This window comes from Phaseolus vulgaris, chromosome 2, assembly GCF_000499845.2.
Source record: "Phaseolus vulgaris cultivar G19833 chromosome 2, P. vulgaris v2.0, whole genome shotgun sequence".
Lineage (NCBI taxonomy): Eukaryota > Viridiplantae > Streptophyta > Magnoliopsida > Fabales > Fabaceae > Phaseolus > Phaseolus vulgaris.
Window position 1 is genome coordinate 11,366,272 of NC_023758.2, and position 23,227 is coordinate 11,389,498.

Consider the following 23,227-nt stretch of genomic DNA (forward strand, 5'->3'; position numbering starts at 1 on the left):
GTTTGATAGTCATCCTATTATATATTGATCAAGTGTGAGTCTTTAGATCATAGTTAAACATAATAATGAATATAAAAAAGAAAAAAAAAACACGAAGCACAATATTCAGCAGAAAAAAGAGGTGAAAGTACAACATTGTTTTATTCAAAACTAATAATAATTCATAACTATTAAGAGTTGTAACTTTTCTTTGTGTGTTTTCTACATCTTTCTCCTTATTGTTTTATTTTTAATAAAATATGAATAAAGGAAATTTCAATGCATTTGTCTTTAATAAATTTACAACGTTGTTAGAATGAATGAGTTGATATTTAGTTTAAAATAAAAAAATGCAGTTAATAAACATTTAAGGTGACAGTACGACATCAATAAAGTATTAATGATTATTCTTCTCATAAGGGATTGCCCATAAAATTTCACAAGTCAATTCTCTGCAAGACTTACAAAACATCTGCAAATTTTCAATAATAGGTGTTAAAAACAGATCTAGGTTCCTCTTTTCCTTTTAGTTTTGTCACTTCAAAATACCATAGATATCATTGTATTTCCATTTCTGAAGCATACAATCTCTCTTGCATTTTCATTTTGTGAAGTAAGAATTTGGTAGATGGCTGAAGCAGTACTTGAAGTTGTGCTAGGGAATTTGAACTCACTTGTTCAGAAAGAGTTGGGACTGTTTTTGGGTTTTGATCAAGACTTGGAAAGGCTTGCAAGCTTGTTCACCACAATCAAAGCTACCCTTGCAGATGCTGAGGAAAGACAATTCTCCAACAGATCTATAAAGGATTGGTTACAAAAGCTAAAAGAAGCCACTTACATTCTAGATGACATTTTGGACGAGTGTGCCTATGAAGCATTGATGTTGGAGTACCAAGGAGTTAAGCTTTGTCCATCAAACAAGGTACAATGCTCTTGCTTGTCCACTTTTCATCCCAAGCATGCTGTTTTCCGTTATAAAATTGCTAAGAAAATGAAAATGATAAGCGAGAGATTGGAAGAAATTGCTAATGAAAGGAATAAGTTTCATTTGGCTGAGATTGTTCCTGAGGGAAGAAGTAGAGAAACTGAGTGGCGCCAAACTAGCTCATTCATTGCCGAGCCACAAGTGTATGGAAGAGAAGAAGATCGGGATAGAATTATAGATTTATTGGTTCATGATGCTTCTCAAGATGAGGATTTATCAGTCTATCCAATCACAGGTTTAGGTGGACTTGGAAAAACAACACTTTCCCAACTCATCTTCAATCATGAGAGGGTAATAAAACACTTTGAACCAAGAGTTTGGATATGTGTTTCGGAAGATTTTGGTTTGAAGAGAATAATTAAAGCTATCATCGAAGGTGTGACTGGGCATGGCTGTGAAGATTTAGATCTAGATCCACTGCAAAGAAAACTTCAATATCTGCTCCAAAATAAGAGGTACTTGCTTGTTTTGGATGACGTATGGGACGACAAGCAAGAGAGTTGGGAGAGGTTGAAATCAGTTTTGGCTTGTGGGGCGTTGGGTGCCTCCATTTTGGTCACAAAGGTTGCTGCAATCATGGGAACAATGGCACCTTATGAATTATCAAAACTATCTGACAATGATTGTTGGAGATTGTTTAGACACAGAGCTTTTGTAGCGAATGAAGTAGAACAGGAGGAGCTAGTAGTGGTAGGGAAGGAGATAGTAAAGAAGTGTGGGGGAGTGCCTCTGGCAGCAAAAGTGCTAGGAGGTCTTCTACGATTCAAAAGAGAGGTAAGAGAGTGGCTCAAAGTTAAGGAAAACAACATCTGGGGTTTAACACACGATATTATGCCTGCCTTGAGATTAAGTTACTTGAACTTACCCATATATCTCAGACAATGTTTTGCTTATTGCGCAATATTTCCTAAAGAAGAAAAAATAGAAAAGCAACGTTTAATTGAACTTTGGATGGCTAATGGATTCATTTCATCTGATGGAAAGTTAGATGCTGAAGATGTTGGTGATGGCGTGTGGAATGAATTATACTGGAGATCATTTTTTCAAGACATTGAGAAAGATGAATTTGGCAAAGTTAAGAATTTCAAGATGCATGATCTTGTTCATGACCTTGCACAGTTTGTTGCAGAGGAGGTTTGTTGCATTACAAACGACTATGACACACGTGCTTTATTTGAAAGAAAAGGAATCCACCATCTCTCAGACTATTGGGGGAAGCTTCATCCAGTTCAGTTGCATCAGGTGAAGTCTTTAAGGACTTGCATAGGAACAAATATCCAACTTTCTCCTGGCGTGTTGAAATGTTATTCTTTACGGCTGCTTCACGTGAGTCTACAGAAAGAATTGTCATCTGCAATTGGTGATTTGATACATCTAAGATACTTGAATCTTTCTTACGGTGATTTCAAAACTCTTCCAGAATCCCTATGTAAATTACTGAATTTACAGATATTGAAATTAGATTACTGTCTTAGTCTCCAAAAGTTGCCTGACAGTTTGGTACGCTTAAAAGCCCTACAAGAGTTGTCTCTTAAAATGTGCTGGTCGCTATCGAGATTGCCACCTCGTGTAGGGAAGTTAAGTTCCTTAAGGAGTTTATCCATGTACATAGTTGGGGAGGAAAGAGGGTTCCATTTGGCTGAACTGGGACCACTGAAGCTTAAAAGAGATCTTGACATTAAACATCTGGAGAGAGTGAAAAGTATAAATGATGCCAAAGAAGCCAATATGTCAAGTAAGCAACTGAATAGGTTGACGCTGAGATGGGAGGGATTCAGAGAGAGGGAAGTAGAAGGAAATGATGAGAAGGTTCTTGAAGTCCTTGAACCTTGTAGGAAGACACTGGAGAGTTTGAGAGTGGAAGGGTACCAAGGTGCCCGTTTCCCAGAATGGATGTCTAGTCCTTCTTTCAGAAATTTAAAGAATGTAGTGCTGTGGAATTGCATAAATTGTGTAGAACTTCCGGTGTTGGGAAAACTACCTTGGCTAAAGAGGGTAGAGATAATTGAGGCAAAATATGTAAAATACGTGCAGGAGGAGTGGTACGATGATGATGTAGCTTTCGTGGCTCTAGAATATCTATCACTCCGAAGTCTTCCAAACCTAATAAGGTTATCAAATAAGGATGGAGAAAAGCAGTTTCCGTGCCTTTCAACACTTGAAATTGAGGATTGTCCTAAGTTTTCGCTGCAAGGGTTGCAGTTTCTGAAGAAATTAGAAATGACGATGTGTCCTAAGTTGAAAGTGTGGGCGGGTTTGCAATGCCTAACCAGTCTTGAGGATCTGACGATTGAGAGATGCGACGTGGTGGAAGGTTTAGAACATATGAGTGCCTTGAAGAACTTAACATTAAGGAATCTTCCAATAGAATCCTTGGAAGAGTGCTTTGGAGACCTTCCCTTGCTTCATGGATTATTCATTGTTCACTGTAACAAATTGATGAGTCTTCCTACAAGCCTAAGCCTCAGCAGGCTGAAAGGAATGGTTATCATTGGTGGCAATGCTGAGTTTCAGAAGCGATGTGAGAAAGAAAGTGGAGAGGACTGGCCAATAATAGCTCACATTCCCTATCTCCGTGTCTATCCATTCTGAATAACATGATTGGTGAGCCTGTGATCACACAGAGATTTACTTCCTATATTTAGAGGATTTGTATTATTTGCTATATACTTCAGATTTACTAAACTAGGATTTCTCCTCTCTTTTGTTACCAATTATATATCGGATTTACTAATCAAAATGGAATTGACATATGTATGAGAGACATTTCTTTTATAGATAGCAGCAGAAATATTGAATTTTTTTTTCTTTTGAATACAAAAACTTGGACAATTTTGTACGGATAAGATGGAAACAGTTATATCTAAAGATAATTTTTTTGAAATTGTATAAATCAAAATTAAGTAATCTTTAATCATGTTGGTAGATAACTTCTTAAAAATATCACTAAAAATAATCACTTTTAACTTCTACCAAATTCGGTCGCTAAAAGTACTAGTCGTTAAACTTATTCGTAACCGAAATCGTCATCAAATAAAGATAGAAGCGAAAATCCTAGTAGCAAAGCATTTAGCGACCAAACTATAAATTGGTCACAAATTTGCGACCAAAATTTCGGTCGTTATTCCGTCGCAGAAAGCTTGGTCACCAGAATTCAAAGACCAAATTAGTGACCAAATTTTACAAGTTATTAGTTAAAGCATAATCAATACTAATTTTACATTAATTTTGTTTATCTAACCATTATTTGCTCTGAATTGTAAGAATCCCATGAAAGTGGAAAGTCATAGTAGATTATGTTAATATGAGGGTGTTTGACATTTGCATATGTAATGAGTGTAGGGGCATAAGTTGTTAAGCTTGGAACTTGGGAAAACTCCATGCTTCACAAGCATAGATGTCACATTTGATGAAATTTGAATGACAATGATATATAAGATGTAAGAATGTATAGCTTTAAACTAGAGGGGGTGAATGGTTTAAAGAGGGTTTTCGCAAACTTTTAAGTCTAAAATGAAATTACTTTGAGAAAACTTGATTAAAAATTCAGTTTGCCAAAAAACACAAAGCAATTTAGCACAACACCAGAAAAACAATCGGTTGTTTCGTAAAAACAATCGGTTGTTTCGCAAAAACAATTGGTTGTTTATACCAGTTCACAATGTAAAATGAAATTAAAGAGTTCAAGAGATAGAGAGATTGAACACACAGGTTTATACTGGTTCACTCTTAACCAAGAGCTACATCCAGTCTTCCCAGAAACCACTGGGGAATCCACTAAGCAAGCAACCCTAGATTACTTACAACACCACCACCAAAGAAGTGACCTTGATCCCCTCAAGACACACACTTCCTTTGGCTCAGCACAAACACCACTAAGAATGCTGATCTTGACAACCTCAAGAACACACAACACTTCTCAGCTTCACACACAGAGTTTCTTCAAAGTACAAAAGGATTACACTTGTTACAAAAAGATCTGAAATCAATACAAGATGAAAATCTTATTCCACACTCTCTTGATCCAAGCAATCTCAAAGCAAACTTCAACTCTTCAAAAGCAAAATCAGTGAAAAACTCAAATTTATTTTTCTTTGAATAAAACTCAGTTCTCGTTTGTTACATAAACATAACAAACTATTTATTGCTTTCAAAGATGGGTTAAAGCATTTAAAATTGGAGCGTAATCAATTATAAAATCATTTAATGCTCAGTCAAAGCACAAAATAGTTTTTTGTTATGGTCCCAAAACAAACAATCGATTGAATACTCGAATCAATCGGTTGTTTTGGTTTGACGGCAAGTCAACCATCAAAAACAGTTTTCAACCTTTCTAAAAACACCTAAGTATAAAACAATCGGTTGTTTTTCACTTAGTTTGAAAAACACTTTCAATTAAAAGGTTTAAAAATGCTTAAGCTTTGGATTCAATCAAGAGTGGATTTACACAGAAAATCTACCCCAGATCCTATTCTAAAACACCTTTGCAACAACAAACACAGCTAGCCTTCCATCAAACTTCAAAGGGTTTGGATTCTTCAAAGCTTGAACACACTTGATTCAACATAAGAATCTAAAGAACTGCAAATAAAAAGCTCATATTGAGATGGAGTCTCCGAATTTGGATTACAATGTCAATAGGAGATGGGCGAGGCATTAGACGATAAAAATTAACCCTCAAATTCTTACTCGAGAAGGTCTGAACATATCAACTTGGACTCAGGTCATTAGCTTATATATGATAGGGAGAGGAGGATGGTCAAACCTCCATAAAGGTTTGGATATACTAATTTTATTTATTATTCTTTTAGTGTGGTTGAAGAGATAGATGGTGCAAAACCAAGAAACTTCGAGGAGACAAAGGAAGGTGTAAAAGGTCAGCAATGTAGTGTTCCATGAAAGAGGAGCTTGAATCTTTAAAGAAGAATCACACATGCACACTTATGGATCTACTCAAAAATCAAAAAGTGATTTGATGCAAATGGAAATTCAAATAGAAGGAAAGGGTATCATGTATAGAGAAAGAAAGATTTAAAGAGAGACTTGTGGAAAAATATTCTACACAAGTAGAGGGAGTTTATTATAATGAGATTCTTTTCACTTATGGTAAAACATTGTTTGATAAGAATTTTAAAGTCAATTATTAATCAAGATAAACTCTCATTGGAAATATTGGACAAAAATAACATTGTTGCATGTAAATCTGGAGAAGACAGTCTAATGTAGGAACCTGAGGGGTTTATTGAAGATCAAGGAAAGATTTGACTCTTGGAAAAATCATGGTATAACTTGAAAAAAATTCCATGATAGTGTTAAAGAAGTTATAATTTCTCGAGGAAGATGGGGTTACATAGGAGCATTTATGATAATTGTGTCTACATTTTGAAAGAGAAAAGAAAAGAGTCTTTTGCTAGCTCTTATATGTAAAAGATATTCTTATACTCAACCAATATAAAGATGAGATAAGAAGACTAAAAGAAAAGTTAAACTTAGAGTTTAAGATGAAAGATCTCAGTCCTAGAAGACAAATACATTGGATACATATACAAAGAGATCAAATTATGGGAATGTTGTGTTTATCTCAACGAGACTATTTGAAAAAGGTTGTTGAAAGGTTTAAAATGCATCATCATAAACTATAGTTGGGTATTGTGCATGATTAAATGATTATTCATTGTGATTGATTATTAAAGTGTCATACATTAAGTTGATCATCATATATACCATAAGAAAACAAAATACATTGTTGTTAAACTGCATTTTATTAGAGATGTTGTTGAGTCTAATAATGTTAGAATTATGAAAATAACTTCAAAGGATAATCTTGTAAATGTGTTTTTGTAAGTTTCTATCAAAATTTAAGTTCAAATATTGCTTAGAGTTTATTAAGTTTTCAATTGAAGATAAAGATCCATCACAAAATGAGTTTTTTCATGACTTAAAGTTTGCCTCTAAATCATGTTGTATAAAAAAGAGAAGAGTAGGGAAGACTATTATGTATTTAGTGTTGTTAAGACAAGATAATTGTTTAGTAGTGTTAGGAATAAATTGTCATCTAAGTAGTTGAATATATATAAACATAAATGAGTTTAGTGATATGAAAATGCATCAAATATAGAAGGATAACATGGAAGCGTCTATTCTTATAAACTCTTAAATAATATATAATTTCTTAATTGATATTTTATTACACTAAAAATTTATATGTTTAAACTTTGTGCATGATGTACATAACATTATTACCTTTGATTTTACTACTCAATAAAATAGTATTTCTTTCTTCTCTCTTGCTTTTTTTTTTTTTCTCTTATTGTTGTGAACTCAATATTTCCATCTTATTTATCAATACGTCAAATCTCTTTTGTCAAGTTCACTGGAACTGACGGACGTTATTGAAATTAGAGTATTTTCTCTTCTACCTTTATTGCTTTCAACATTTATAATTTCATAGTTTCAAAAAGCAATTTCGTCTTTTTATATTACGCAACAGCTAAGCATGGCCGAATATGCTTAAGTTTTTCAGGTAACACATTCAAGTCTTTTCATTCACCTTGATGATCGAACTTCTACTGCTGCCATTTATAATGGAGAATTTGCCAGTGTCTCATCATCAATGAAAAAGAAAAAGAACAAGATCTAAAAGCAAATCTTTATTTTTTGTTAATATCTCAGAGCACAATTTGAGCATATACAAAATTTAAAGGCAATTTTCACGTATAAGTACTGGACCAACCACAAACTATTCATGATATCAATAGAGTTTATGATAAACCATTTCTTGTCATCAAAATTGAGTTCAAACATCAATACCAACACTACAAGAAAATAACAATTTAGTCACTGAATTCAGTGACCGAAAATAAATGGTCGCAATTTGTGACCGAAATAACCACTAAACACCCTTAGTCTCAAATCTGCGACCGAAATAGCGACCGAATGAATTGTTAATGATGCTGGTTAGTTTAGCGACTGATCATGAAAGTGACAAAACCATTGGTCGCTAAAGTGGTGGCTGTTTTGAATAAATTGAAAAAAATATATTTGCGACCAAATTAGCGACCGAAAATGTTTATTTTTTAGCCACCGATTTTCTTTCAGTCGCTAAATGTAATTGCTTATTTCAGTCACCGAATCAGTCACCAAATATGTTTATTTTTTAGTCACTAATTTTATTTCGGTCGCTAAATGTAATTGTTTATTTCTGTCACCGAATTAGCCACCAAATATATTTATTTTTTAGCCACCGATTTTCTTTCGGTCGTTAAATGTAATTGTTTGTTTCTGTAACCAAATCAGTCACCAAATAGGTTTAGTTTTTAACCACCAATTTTTTTTCGGAAGTTTATTTTTCTTCTCTAATTGTATATTGAGTTAAAATAATAAAGGAGCATAAGACTTGTGCGTATCGTTGGGCACACATCATGGAGCTTGACATTTGTTCACTCCTCAACTCCGCCACTTCTGATTCCGCCTTCAACATCGACGACGACGCTCCCCACCGTACCATCGATTATATTTTCAATGACTGTGACAGTTCATCTTCCTTAACCTCTCCACCCTCCTATCCGTCTGACTCCCTCTTTTCACTCACCAATTCCCATCCACAAAACCCCACTCTTCAACCAAAACCATTCCAACCCGCACTCGATTCAATTTCTCGGTTTAAACTAACCGAATTCTCTGACCACACACGCGTCTCACGCACGTTCTCTTCTCTATTACAAGGCATGCGGTCCAATGCGAAGTCGGGCGTCGTGCTCGCGACGGCTACAACTGCGTCTCGATCCGTTCCTACGCCGCATGCAACGACGATCATTTCCAGGAGGTGTGGTGTGATTCTTCTCTTCCTCGCCACTATTCCCCTGTCTCCATAACAAACCAACTATACATAACACCAGCACTCCACCTCACTCACTCATTCTATTCACAATTCGAGATCTGAATCGAAATCCATGAGAGAGAGATATAGAATGTGGGAGAGATTGAGAAATGAAGGAAGCATACTCAGAGAGATTCGAAGGTAATATCGTTGTTTCTCCGCCGTCGCAAGCTCTCCTCGAGAGACTCAAAGACTTCGGTCAGGAAGAAGCTTTCGCCCTCTAGTATGAGCTCTCCCCTGAGGAACGCGATTTTCTCGTCAAGGACATTGAGGTAATTTACTTTCCTGCCGATCCAATTCCATCTCTTCACTTCCGATTACAATTCTGAGCTTCAGATTCCCGACTCGACTTCAACGCATTTCTTGTTTCTAGAGGATTCTATTTTTTATTTTGTTTGATTAATGTGTTATGTGTTGTAGAGTTTAGATCTTTCGGGAATTGACCGGATTATTCAATACTCGTTGCGATCTCAAGGTTTCGATGTTATTTAGTGATTGCGTGTTTGATAATTAATCCAAACGATTCTTCTGATGATGATTGTGATACTATAGATAATCACTAAAACAAATTATACTACCTCTATCCTATTTATATTTCTAAGACATTGGAAAAATGTTTGTATTTCTATATAAGATTATTTTATAATTAAATGGAGTATTGATTATTTTTTTAAAAAATATCTTTAGTTGAATATTTGAAATAAATTATAAAAGATTTCTCTTATAATTTTAGAATATAAAAATTTATGAATATTAATGTCTCTCACAAATATTTTAATCATGTATATATACATAAATAACTATAAATTAATAATGGAAACTGATAAATTTATTATTTCTATTAATCTAATTAATTTTCTTTAACTAATGTGAATAAATTTGTCGTTATAATTAAAAAAAAAATATTTAGTCACCGAAATTAATTTTGTTGTTATAGGGATTTTCTTTTGGTCACCGAATTAGTGACCACAACTTTTTTTTTAATTAATTATTTTAATCCATTAGCGACCGAAAATGGTAGTCGCTATCACTTTTTATTTCAGCCACCGATTTACTCACCGATTTTTTTATAATAATTTGGTCGCTAATTGGTTCTTGAATTCTGGTGACCAAATTTTCTGCGACTGATTTAGCCACCATTTTTTTTATAAAACTTTGGTTGCTAATTTGGTTGTTGAATTTTGGTGACCAAATATTTTGCAACCGATTTAGCAACTGAAATTTCGGTCGCCAATTTGCGACCAATTTATAATTCGGTCGCTAAACGTTTTGCGACTAGGGTTTTCGCTTCCATCTTTATTCGGTGACGATTTCGGTCGCAAATATGTTTAGCGACCGATTATAAGGCTTTTAGCAACCGAATTTGGTGGTCGCTAAAAGTGATTTTTTTTGTAGTGCAAGAAATTACAACCAAACATGATTACAGACTCTAATGCCAGGAAATAAGTAAACAATAATAATAAGGATCACAGCTTGATGAACCAACAACAAACTTCAACAACAATGTTAAAATGAATAGAATCAAATTTTATGGAAAGGTCTTATAAAAAAACTTTACTGAAGATGCTTAAAGAATCATAACTTGATGGACTAATAACAAACTTCCTAAAAGAACTATATCACATATCACAGAAACTATCGCTAAACTAAACCATCCACTTGAATGGATGCCAACTAGACATCAATATGCACCTTTATTTTAACAGTAATAAAAAATAACTTCAAGGCATACAGAACAACATGCACCTTTATTTTGAAAGTTTCACGAAATATTTAAAGAAAAGTATCATAAAATATGAAACATTGTAGTAGTAGTTCAGGAATAGAAGCTTATGTTTAGTCACATGATCTTTCATAGATTTAACCACAGATGAAAGTGTTGCTTATCTGGTCAGCACTTCTAATTTTTAAATGGCAAATTCTCAATCACTACAATATCCTTGTAGTGGAAAGAAATAGATGAAATATATTTCTGAGATATCTTACAAATGTGATTACAGTCTCTATTTATAGACTATTTTACAACCTAATTAAGGAAAGAAATAATAGGTAATGAAAGCAAGAAATAATGGGTGTTTAAAGTTGTACAAATCAAATCACTAACAAATTTATCCTAATAAATATAAAATGGAATATGCACTTAATTATAACATAATTCTCCTGATTATGCAACACTCCCCGTCAAGTTGGTGAATGTATATGTATCATTCCCAACTTACAAGTAAGATCTTCGAATTGTTTTGTGGGAAGTCCCTTAGTAAACATATTTGCCAATTGGAGTCTTGAAGGGATGTACTCAGTGGCTATAAGACCATCATCCAACTTCTCTTTAATAAAGTGTCGGTCTATCTCTATGTGCTTTGTTTGATCATGTTGAACCGGATTGTGTGCAATACTGATAGCGGGCTTATTATCACACGCCAAACCCATAGGAGCTTCATATTTTATTTTTAGGTCATCAAGTATGATCTTCATCCATAAGAGTTCACACACCCCTTGAGCCATGGCTCTAAATTCTGCCTCTGCAGTTGATCTTGCAACTACATTTTGCTTCTTGCTCCTCCATGTTACCAAATTTCCACCCAAGAACATGCAGTAGCCTGTGGTGGATCTCCTATCAACAATCAATCCTGCATAGTCAGCATTAGTATATACTTTCATGGATAAGTTTTCCCCCTTTTTGAATAGCAATCCTTTTCCTGGAGAGGCTTTTAAGTACTGAATAATTTTATCTACTGCCTGCAAGTGTCTTTCTCTTGGATCATGCATAAATTGACTAACCACATTAACTGCATAGGCTATATCTGGCCTAGTGTGTGAAAGATAAATGAGTTTTCCCACAAGTTTTTGATATTGTGTCTTCTCCACTTTTGGGTTTTCCTCATCATTCACAATCCTATGATTTTGTTCTATTGGCACTCCAGTGGGCTTACAACCCAACTTACCAATCTCTTTGAGAAGATCAAGGATGTATTTCCTTTGAGAAATAAAGATGCCCTGTCTCGAGTAAGCAACCTTTATCCCAAGGAAGTACTTCAGCTTCCCAAGATCCTTCATTTCAAATTGAGCAGCTAGTCTCTCCCTCAAATTTTGTTTTTCAATCTCATCATCACCTGTAATAATCATATCATCTACATAGACCAAAAGTAGAGTGAGTTTACCATTCTGAGAATGTTTTATAAACAGAGTATGGTCACCTTGGCTTTGTCGGTACCCCAAAGATACCATAGCTTGAGTAAACCTTCCAAACCAAGCACGAGGTGATTGTTTAAGACCATATAGGGCCTTCTTAAGTCTGCACGCCTTATTCCCTTCATTAACAATACCATAACCAGGTGGAATCTCCATGTATACTTCTTCCTCCAAGCTTCCATGCAAGAAGGCATTTTTAACATCAAATTGATGCATTGCCCAACCAAAGTGTGCTGCCAGGGAGAGAATAATCCAGACGGTATTCATTTTTGCCACTGGAGCAAAAGTCTCCTCATAATCGATCCCATAGGTTTGAGTGTACCCTTTTGCAACCAACCTTGCTTTATATTGATCCAGTGTGCTATCAGACTTATACTTAATTGTGTATATCCACCTACAACCCACTGTTTTCTTATCTTTTGGTCTCTCTACAATCTCCCAAGTCTCATTCCTTTCTAACGCGCTCATTTCTTCATTCATGGCTCGAATCCAGTTCTCATCTTTTAAGGCTTCTTGTACCGATGTAGGGATTTTGATAGAATCAATAGCTGAAAGAAAACTTTGGTGTTGCATAGAAAGTTTTTCTGTAGACACAAATTGGGATATAGGATATTTGGCACAAGATCTTTTTTCTTTTCTCAAGGCAATAGGTAAATCATTTAGGTTAGGTTCAAAAGCAGTATTTAAGGTGTCCTCAAGAGTCTCACTGGTATGAGTTCTTACCTCCGGTTCAGACAATTGAAGTTGTTGTTCGACCAGGACGGGTTCTTGTTGCCTTCGCTGATATTGTTTTCCAAAATATTTGTCTTCATTATTCTTCTCTGGTAATGATGTTGGTGCAGGGTCTTTGTCATCCTCCCTAAGAACGAAATCCTGCAACAAAGGAAAAGGTGGCAGCTCAAGGTCCTCAGCTTCTTGAATACTCTCCCCCTGAAGCTGAGAACTAGGAAAGAAAGACTCTGTTTCATGGAAGGTGACATCTTTGGAAATATAAACTTTACGACTTTGAGGATGATAACATTTGTACTCCTTTTTGTTGGGGGCATAACCGATGAAGACACATTTGATGGCGCGAGGATCTAACTTACCCCGATAAGGACTATGAACATGGACAAAAGCAGGACAACCAAAGACACGATTCTGAAGACTATTCAACATGGGAATAGAAGGATAGAATGTGGTCATAACCTGAATAAGAGTAACACCCTCTAGAACCCGAAAGGGTAATCTATTAATCAAATAAGTGGCAGTCAGGATTGCTTCCCCCCAGTAAGATCTAGGAACAGATGTTTGGAAAAGTAAAGCTCGAGTAACCTCAAGGAGATGACGATTTTTCCTTTCAGCAACCCATTTTGTTGAGGAGTGTCCACACAGGTTAATTCATGAACAACTTCATTTTCCTCAAGGAACTTGGAAAGGTTTTGGTTCACATATTCTCTTCCATTATCAGAACGCAATCTCTTAATTGGACTTTCAAATTGTGTTTGAATCATTCTGTAAAACTTTACAAACAAGTGAAAACTTCAGACTTATCTTTCATGAGGAATATCCAAGTAACCCGAGTACAATCATCAATAAATGAAACAAACCATTTTGCACCCGAGATATTAGGAATAGGTGAAGGTCTCCATACATCTGAATGAATAAGATCAAAAGGTTTAGAACTTTTATTACCATTGGGAGGAAAAGTTGTCCGATGGTGTTTAGCAAACTGACAAACATCACAATGAAATGACTCAGCAGACACTTTTGTAAATAAAATAGGAAATAAGGACTTTAGGGTACTAAATGGAGGATGACCAAGATTCACGACCTTGCTGAAGATTAGAAGTGTGTGCCTATAGTCTAGCACACTTTTTACTTTCTTCATGCTGTAAATAATATAACCCGCCCTGCTCTTTAGCAATTTCAATAGTCTTCCCCGTGGCAAGATCCTGAAAAACACAATGGGAAGGGAAAAATACCACTGCACAATTTAAATCTTGGGTAATCTTTTGAATAGACAAGAGGTTATTGGATAGTTTGGGAACATGAAGCACATTTTTTAAAGGAAATGAAGGTTGAAGGTGAATGTTACCACGACCATTAATGGGGGTAGTGGAACCATTAGCAACAGTAATATATGGCTTACCCGATAAAGTAGTGTAGGATGAAAAAGAAGAGGAATGAGGTGTCATATGATCAGTAGCACCAGAGTCTATAATCCAGATATTTTCAGTACTAGAAGCATTAAAGGATAAAAAACTAGAACTCTTACCACTCATAGTAAAGGAACAATAGCTAGATGGCTTACTAATGGAGTCCATGAGAGTTCAAAACCAACTGAGTTTTTCAGATTGGCAAAATTTGATCCTGTTCACACACAAAAAAAAAATCCGCCGAAAAAATTTTCTGGTAGCAGTTTCCGGCGGCCGGCGGCGGTTTCCGACGAGCAGTGGCAGTTCCGGCGAGCGGTGCAGTTTCCGGCGAGCGACGGCGGTGGTGGTGGTCGGTAGTGGTCAATAGCGGTGGCAGTAACGATCAATGGTGCAAGGTGGTGGTGGTGGTCAATGGAGAAAGGATAAGGAAAATAGAAAGTTGCAGCAATGAAGGCTGTAAAAAAAAAATTGCAGCAATGAAGGCTGCCAAGGAAAATGATTATAGCAATGAAGGCTGTCAAGAAAAATGATTACAACAATGAAGGCTAAAAAAAATTGCAAGAAGCAGAGTCTCCTGATTATGCAACACTTGTAATTAGAGAACTTCAGATCATCACCCTATGATTTAAGGCAGCATTATGTCAATAAAAGGATTTTAATATGTACGTATGTTCAGCAGTTTCCCAGATATATGTATTCAGCATTTCATCTTTCAACAAGAAGGAACACATCTCGAGAGAAATAAACAGAAATGATTGATTATCACAATCGTGTGTACGAGTATGAATAATGGAACACATAACCCTCTTTGTGTGACCCAGATTCATCAAAACTGTGAATAGAGTTTGAGTAAAGTGTAGAAGAATTACAGGATTGATTTCATTTTATTTTCACTGTTTTTTTAATTATCATTTAATCAGTTGTTTCTTGTCATTTTTCTATTAATTTTTTGTGTTATGTGGGTTACTGTAAGATTCATTGTTACTTTTTCTACAAGGCTGTAATAAGTTAAACGAATTAGCATATTCGTTTATTCTGGACGCCTATACGAGAACTGATGCATCTTTATAATCAAGAATTTGAAACAGATACATGATAAACTAGAAAAGAAAGGTATTACTGCCGAAAAAGAAGGAAATTAATTGACCAAAGATGCCATACATTTGCCTCATTTTTCACATTGAAGAAATGAAGACAGATGAGCCTAAAACATATGCATCCACTAACAAATAACTATTGATCAGGATAGTCACTCAATTAATGTACATTCAAACTTCCATTTTTATCTGCATTCATCAAATAATTAACAAATTGATTAATATGCTTATCAGAGCTGCCTCCTTCACCAACTACTTCCCTAGCCAACTTCTTCCATTTGCTGGCATTCCTTCTTATCTCTTCACTTCTTTCACCCTCCATCACAACCTTCAAACTACTGACAAATTCTTGCTTCTTAACAATTCCATTCTCATCCTCCTTGGGCCACAATCCCACCTCCCAGATTTCATCCAAAAATTTAGCATCAGGCAACTGATCAGCCCACTGTGGCAAACACACTACAGGAACACCAAGGCTAAGGCTTTCAAGGGTGGAATTCCAACCACAATGAGTCACAAAGCAACCAGTGGCTTGGTGGGCCAGCAATTCAAGTTGGTTACACCATGTCACAATCAGACCCTTATCTTTTACCAAATCTCTGTATCCACAAGGCAATTTACCCTGCTCAGATTCTCTTAAAACCCACAAGAAACTCACACCACTTTCCTTCAAACCCCACGCCACCTCTTCCACCTGTTCTGCTTTCAATGACACCATGCTTCCAAAGGAGATGTACACCACAGACTGAGGAGCCTTTTCTTCGAGCCAAGTACTGCACTCTTCATTTAGTGGCTTCCATAGACTTGCTCCATACCCTTTGTCCCCTTTAATCCTCCCGTCCAAGTATGCAGAAGGGACCATCGGCCCTATCATCTTCGCCGGAAAGAGCTCCGTCAAGCCCTCCACCACCTTTCAGAAGGAAACCATCACCAACAATGTCAATTCAAAATGAATCAGACAGAGCAAAATACACTAACAAGTCAAGAACTCAAGATAGCTAACCACTAAAATTTGATAAACCATTAAGCCATGTCAACAACAAACAAAAAGACATTTAAGACAGTTATCTATGCAGAATCATAAAATACGACACAAGTAAAATGCTCTTAATTTTTGGAACCCATCTTAATATTTAGGTCCTTTTCCACTTCTTTTTGTCTTCCATCTTAATTTTTTACTTGAAGTTTGGTTCTGTTCCACTTTATGTCCATTTTATTTTTAGATTATAGAGTCCTCGTCTAAATTTTAAAGAATAAATAATTATTTTGATGTAAAAATTTTGTTGCGAAAGAATAAAAATTCTGATTCAATCTCTAAAGATATATAAAGAGTGCAATAATTATGTCTGCCCTGTAATGCTTACGGACTAAATTATCAGTATTTACCCAAATTTAAAAAGTTTTCATCTTGGTTCTTTTAGACCAAATCAATCATTGAGTAAAAGTATGATGACCCAGTGTCAAATATTCACCTAAAGTGACAAATTTCACGATTTTTAGGTGTACCAGAATAGCCTAATAAACTGGTAAAAAAAAAACAAGTTTAGGCACGTAAACATTTAGGTTAGCAAACCAAACCAAAACTACATGAATTGAAGCTGTACCTGGCTTTCCAATGCTTCAAAGGTGTTGACAAACATCCAATCCGCTTCGTCCAAGTTAGAGAACTGGCTCAACTTCATGGCCATGTAAGCGGGGTAGCTCTGCGGGAACCTCACGAAACTGGGGAGAGCACGGGATTCCAAGGGAGGAAGCCCAGGAACACGCAGAGGAAGGTCTTCCGCGCCAACAGGAAGCTCAATTAAGCCACGGTGTATGCGACAGAAAATACTGCACACCGCCGCAGAGTTCGTGAAAAACGCCGCCCCATAAACGCCATGCTCCTTGGCCACGTCCAGAGCCCACGGGAAAAACGAGTCATACACAATGCATGTGACGGGGGAGGGAGTTTGGTGGTGCTTGTGTATGAGCTGAGACAAGGTCCTGGAACCGTTGGTTCTGAAAGAGGAGAGGAAGAGTTGAACGTCGTCCTTGGCCTCCGCGAAGCCGGCTCGGTCGAAGCCGTCGGAGATGGGCTCGACGGTGATGTTTGGGGCGGCGATGGAGTTGGCGGTGTAGTGGGTGGTGGCAACGGTGGCTTTTACGCCCTTTGAGGCTAATCGCTTTGCGAACTGGAGGATAGGGTTGATGTGACCTTGGGCTGGGTATGGCAGAAGAAGAACGTGCACGTTGCTCTGATTTTGCTGAACCATCTTTTCTCTTTGTCGTTGTTTTTGGATGGAATGGAATGCTATGCTTCTGTTTTCTTCAATACCGGTATTTATAGGCACGCAGTGCCACACGGATTTCTAAATCCGCTGGCTCCTCTTTCAATCATACCATTAACTGTTTTATTTTTTAAAATTTCATATAATTTTCTTATTATTACAGTTTAATCATATAGTTTCAAAAATATTAGATTTCTATGTCCGTATTTTTTTATATTATATTTATGTATTTATATTTTTTATTTTTATCTACCACGAGATATTAAAAAATATCATTTGTCAAATGTGGTTGATGAAGATTGTAATCACAGATTAAGTCATTATGAAAAAGGATGTTGTCATATATATATATTTTTTTTTTTAAATAAATAAATAATAAGAAGGAACAATAATTAAATCAAATAATAAAAAACTATAATTAAGTGTTTCATGTCTAACTTACAGCTCACGTTTAATAAACCATTTTATTTCACATACGATAACTACTTTATATTTAAAATTTTAAAATTAATAACTTTTTACTAAATAACAATATATTAGTTTAGAAAAAAAATCATTTAGTTATAAAAATAATTAATTATTTAATAAATACTTAAAAAATATAAATATTTAAAATTAAATATTAATAAAAATTAAATAAGAATAAATTTATGTATACCAACTGAAATATCTAAAATAAAATTTTAATAAAAGTAAAATAGAAATTAAAGAAATTCCGACACAAGTCTATGATGTGTGGCTAGTCGACCAAACAATAGTGACGGCCGACAACAAGTACAAAAGAACAACTTACACGTCTTGCCTTTGCATGTTTAATTTTCTTGATTAAGTTTTCATTTAATTTTAAAAAATTATTTAATCCAGTGTTAAAATATTTTTAACTTTTGTTTAAGTCATTTAATCTTAAATTAATAAACTAATATATTTATTACTTTCTCAATCTCCTCAAACTCATTATTGGAAACAGAATAAACTAATTAATAAGCAAGTTAAAGAGAGTTCAAGAAGATAAAATAAATTGATTCACGAGTTGAAAATAAAAGGACACAAATCTACATGTTTACAACAAAAATTAAATAATAAAATATTTATTTGAAAATAAAAGATATTTTAAATACTCCTTAAAACCAAAAATTATAGATAATTAAAACTTCACTAAATATTTATTTTCTCGTATATTAAAATAGATTTACGCCTAAATTAACTTTTAATCATTTTCCTATATTAACTTTTATTATTTGATATGAGAGAAAAATAGTTTATAGTACTTTTATTAAAAATATTACAAGAATATAAAAAATATTCATTGTATTTGTTTAAAATATTTAAGTTTCTACTCATTATTATTGTCTTATATGCATTTTCACATTTTAAAATGAAAAGTTTTTATTGTTAACATTATTACAAAGATATTTCTCTATTTATGCACCAAAGAATAGTTTATCTTAATAGAATTGCCAACTTACTTACTCTTTTGTCACTATCTGTGTTTAGTAAAATTTATATCGATTTATTATTTTTCTCTTTTTTATTTAGAACCTTCCATATCCTTTTAGAAAAATTATCTGGACAACACTTTTTTTATGGAGAAAAAATTATTTTATTAAATATTTTAATTTTAATATAATAAAATATAATTAATCAATTTAATTCTTTAATGTATAAAGTATTGTCAATTTTTAAAAATAATTTGATTTAGTTCCTATTAAAGAACTGTATAAATTCATATTAAAGATACTTCCCCTGAATGAAATATTATTCTATTTTTTCCTATGCCTACAAAGGAAAATAATAATGTACAACAAATATTTTAATTTTATTTTCTGTTCCACAGCACTCCAAAAAGTTTGAATTATTATCTTTTTCTGTTCCATATACTTGAGTTATATGATTAACACTATATTATATATTATTTCATGATTTAATTCTTTTTTAAAATATTTATTTCCTTTAAAGAACTTATAAACAATACATTTCTTTAATGAAAATAATAAATAAAATATTTAATGAGCAAATTAAATATTTATTACTTACTATTTATTATGTAATGTATTTATTTGTCTAATAAATTTTTTCATTTTTTTAATCTTATTTTTAGAATTATAATTATATTATAATTTTTAATATTATGAGCTAGTATGTATTGTGATAATAAAAATGAAAAGAAAAAAGAATCAAAATTATATATATATATATATATAATTCAAAAGTCATAACAAAAATATATATAACAATAAATTACATGATTGTGAAAAATTTACAAGAGATTTATGGAGCCATATTTTGGTCACTTCACACAATTCATCTTTCCAAATCATTACAACTATTTGTGATGGAACTTCAAGGACTCTTCAGCTGCTAATAATTGGTAAATGAATTGCATTGCAACGAATTAAAAAAGGATAAGTTTTTTACTGTACAAAAGTTTTAATTTTATAAATCATATAATTAAGTTGATTTGATAAACAACTAAATTTCTTAGCTAAAGATAGATTTACTTTTGCAAGAGATTCATAGGCATTTTGATTTGATCGTCAATATTTAGCGACAAAATAGTGAATACAATATTCTTCTCGTAAATTTCGCTAATTTGTAACACTGTAGAAAAAAAGGACATCATTTGTTTTATCTTGGGTTCGAATGTAATAGTCTATAACTAGTGAATATTTGGAAATGGATTCAAAGTTAATTTTATTATCTTTAATTTGTTAACAAAATCATAAAATAGAAATTAATTTTAAAGAAAAAAATAATTAGTTGATATAATAACTAAATTAAAGATTATTTTAGGGACTAAATAAATTTTTGGTTTCTAAATTAGTTTATATTATTGTTAGATGGTTTCTAAATTAGTATATATTATTGCTAGATGGTTTCTAAATTAGTTTATATTATTTTAGCAACTAAAGTTTTTGTTACCAAATTTAGGATCTAAATAATTAGTAGTTAAAACCTTGATAGCTAATTAGATACAAATTTAGAAACTATTTAACAATAATATAAACTAATTTAGAAACCAATTTTTTTTTTAGTTTTTAAAATTGTTTCTAATTTAGTTATTATTGCAACTAATTATTTTGATTTTTAAAAATTGGTTTTTATTTGATTATTTTCTTGTAGTGTGTTAGTGTTTAGTTTGTGATGGTTTGTGCAAGATTCATTTTAGTAAGGGTAAGGCATTCTTATATTATACCATTGAGTAGTATGTGAATGAAAAACAAAGTAGGGAAATTATTAACCTTTTCAAATTATTAGTTATAAATATATAATTCTTAATTGCATTCATAGAAAATGTAACAAAAGTAAGATATATTTATTCAAACGAGTATCTGGAAAAGATAAATTTAATTAAATTTTAAAATATATTCATTGTAGTTCACAATATAACAAAAAAAAAGAGTAAGCTGACGAAAAAAAATTCATAAAATTACTACAAGAAAATCATTAAATAAAAATCAATTTTAGAGACTAAATAATTTTTTTGGTTTTTAAATTAGTTTATATTATTGTTAAATAATTTCTAAATTGGTATCTAATTAGCTAGTAAAGTTTTAACTACGACTTATCTAGTTTCTAAATTTGGTAACAAAAACTTTCGTAACTAATTACATACATATTTAGAAACTATTTAAGAATAATATAAACTAATTTAGAAGCTAAAAAAATTTTAGTCTCTAAATTAGTCAATATAACAACTAATTATTTTTTTATCTAAAATTAATTTTTATTTAATAATTTTTTGTAGTGCATACTTAATACTGACAACAAAATTCATTTAGATTAATCATTCATAAGAATTATTTCAAATGTCATATAAAATTCAAATATTAATTACATATTATTCATATAGACTATACATGGATCCATGAGGGAGGTAATCTAATAAATATTGTAATATGTATATTCAGTTATAAAATATTAGGATATTAAGACTTTCATTAATAATATATATCATGTATCATGAAAATGAAGGTATAAGAGTATAAAAAACTAACGGAGATTCTTAACATTTATATAGATGATAACAAGTTATTTTCTGAGATATATGAAAGGTGTTTTAATCCCACTTATTGAATTGTGTATATATATTCTTTTATGTATTTTTATTTTAGTTTCATGCGGTTGGGGAAAGTTTTCAAATCAAAACAATGTATGATGGCATGTTAAGAGTATATTATTATTTTTTTACTAATAAGTTTTTTTTTTCTCTAAAGATTAGATTTTAGAAAAGTTTCCAATTAGCCACGTTCTATAATATATAATTGACATGAGAGTATAATCGATTTATAAAACAAAATGGACTATAGACTAACTGAGAAAAAACTTCTTTATGGACACGTTTTTTTTATGTAAAGAATAAATGGGACACGTTTTTTTTTATGTAAAAAGAATAAATGGGACACGTTGGTATAGTATAATGTATAAAGGTGTAGTGGTAATAACCGTGGACAAAGTCAATAAGTAAGGGGTTCTAGATGTCTTATTAATAGTGAAAAATTAAATATAAACATTTGAATTTTGTAAATTTGTTCACCATGTTCATTCATTCTACTTTCAATTTCTTCAATTTAAGCTATATAATAATTTAATCCTTTGTGTCCTTTTTATTTATGACTTTGAATCTTTCTTTAATATTTTTTTATCGAAATTCAAGTTCAAGTTCGAATTTATATTTTCAGCAAAGTTCTTTTCTTATGAAATTTTTCATGCAATCAGAATTCTTAACTTGAAAAAGGTAATCACTTTAAAAATTTCTTAAGATTTAATTTGTATGATTTTCAATAGGTATTTCGAAACTATAACAACAAAATCTAAGAAAATTTAAGTATGTTAAATCCTGAAAATAAAGTCGGTTGATTTTGGCTTAATCTCAATTCCCACATCGGTGGGTTCATTGTTTGGGAAGAAGGCTTGAGGGTTATAAATTAACATTTTCTCCTTCACTGTTAAATATCCCAATTTGTAATATGTTCTTCCATAATAATAAAAGTGAGTTATTTCAGCTGTGCTCGGAGATTAGGCTAAACAGGCTGAACTCTGTTAACAATTTTCTGGTGTGTTTTTTCCTCTTTATCTCTTTTATTATTCCGCTCTGTTTATTCAATATTATTTGTCGGTAGGTCTTGGACTTTCTTTTTCAGTAGGGTCTTGATATTGCTATTGAAGAAGAGAAACCAGAAGAGGTAAAGGAGAAAGACTGCAGCATCATCAACCGGTTGACATGCAGAACTATTCGATCCTGCCTGTCCAGAGAATAGAAGTATGCTGTAAAAAACGAGACTTCTGCACACAAATTGTGGAAGGCATTGGAGGACAAGTTTCTGAAGAAGAGTGGTCAGAACAAGCTCTTGATGAAGAAAAGGTTGTTCCGATTTGACTACCAACAAGGTACTACTATGAATGCACACATCACTATATTTAATCAATTAGTAGCAGACCTGTTGAATTTAGATGTGAAGTTTGAGGATGAGGATTTAGCTTTGATGTTGTTATCATCTCTTCCTGATGAATTTGAACATTTGGAGACTACGCTCCTTCACGGGAAGGAGAATGTGTCGTTAGATACTGTTTGTTCTGCTTTATATAGTCATGAATTGAGAAAGCAAGATAAGATGAAAACCAAATCAACGACATCAAAAGAAGCATTGGTGGCAAGAGGTCGTCAGCAAAGCCAGACAAATGGGAGAAGA

General features: G+C 33.0%; 2 protein-coding genes across 2 annotated transcripts; one reads left to right on the plus strand and one right to left on the minus strand.

Moving 5' to 3' along the window:
* The first annotated feature begins 426 nt into the window (after window positions 1–426).
* Window positions 427–3,717, plus strand: LOC137810666 (disease resistance protein RGA2-like). The gene has a single exon (XM_068612053.1). It carries the CDS (start codon window positions 608–610, stop codon window positions 3,554–3,556), a length of 2,949 nt encoding a protein of 982 aa, XP_068468154.1. The 5' UTR covers window positions 427–607; the 3' UTR covers window positions 3,557–3,717.
* Window positions 3,718–15,219: 11,502 nt separating this feature from the next.
* On the minus strand, window positions 15,220–17,579 carry LOC137810667 (UDP-glycosyltransferase 74B1-like). Its single transcript, XM_068612054.1, has 2 exons — window positions 16,875–17,579; window positions 15,220–16,180 (listed from the first exon to the last, which is right to left on the minus strand). Exons 1-2 carry the CDS (start codon window positions 17,520–17,522, stop codon window positions 15,431–15,433), a joined length of 1,398 nt encoding a protein of 465 aa, XP_068468155.1. The 5' UTR covers window positions 17,523–17,579; the 3' UTR covers window positions 15,220–15,430.
* Between the last annotated feature and the right edge of the window lie 5,648 nt (window positions 17,580–23,227).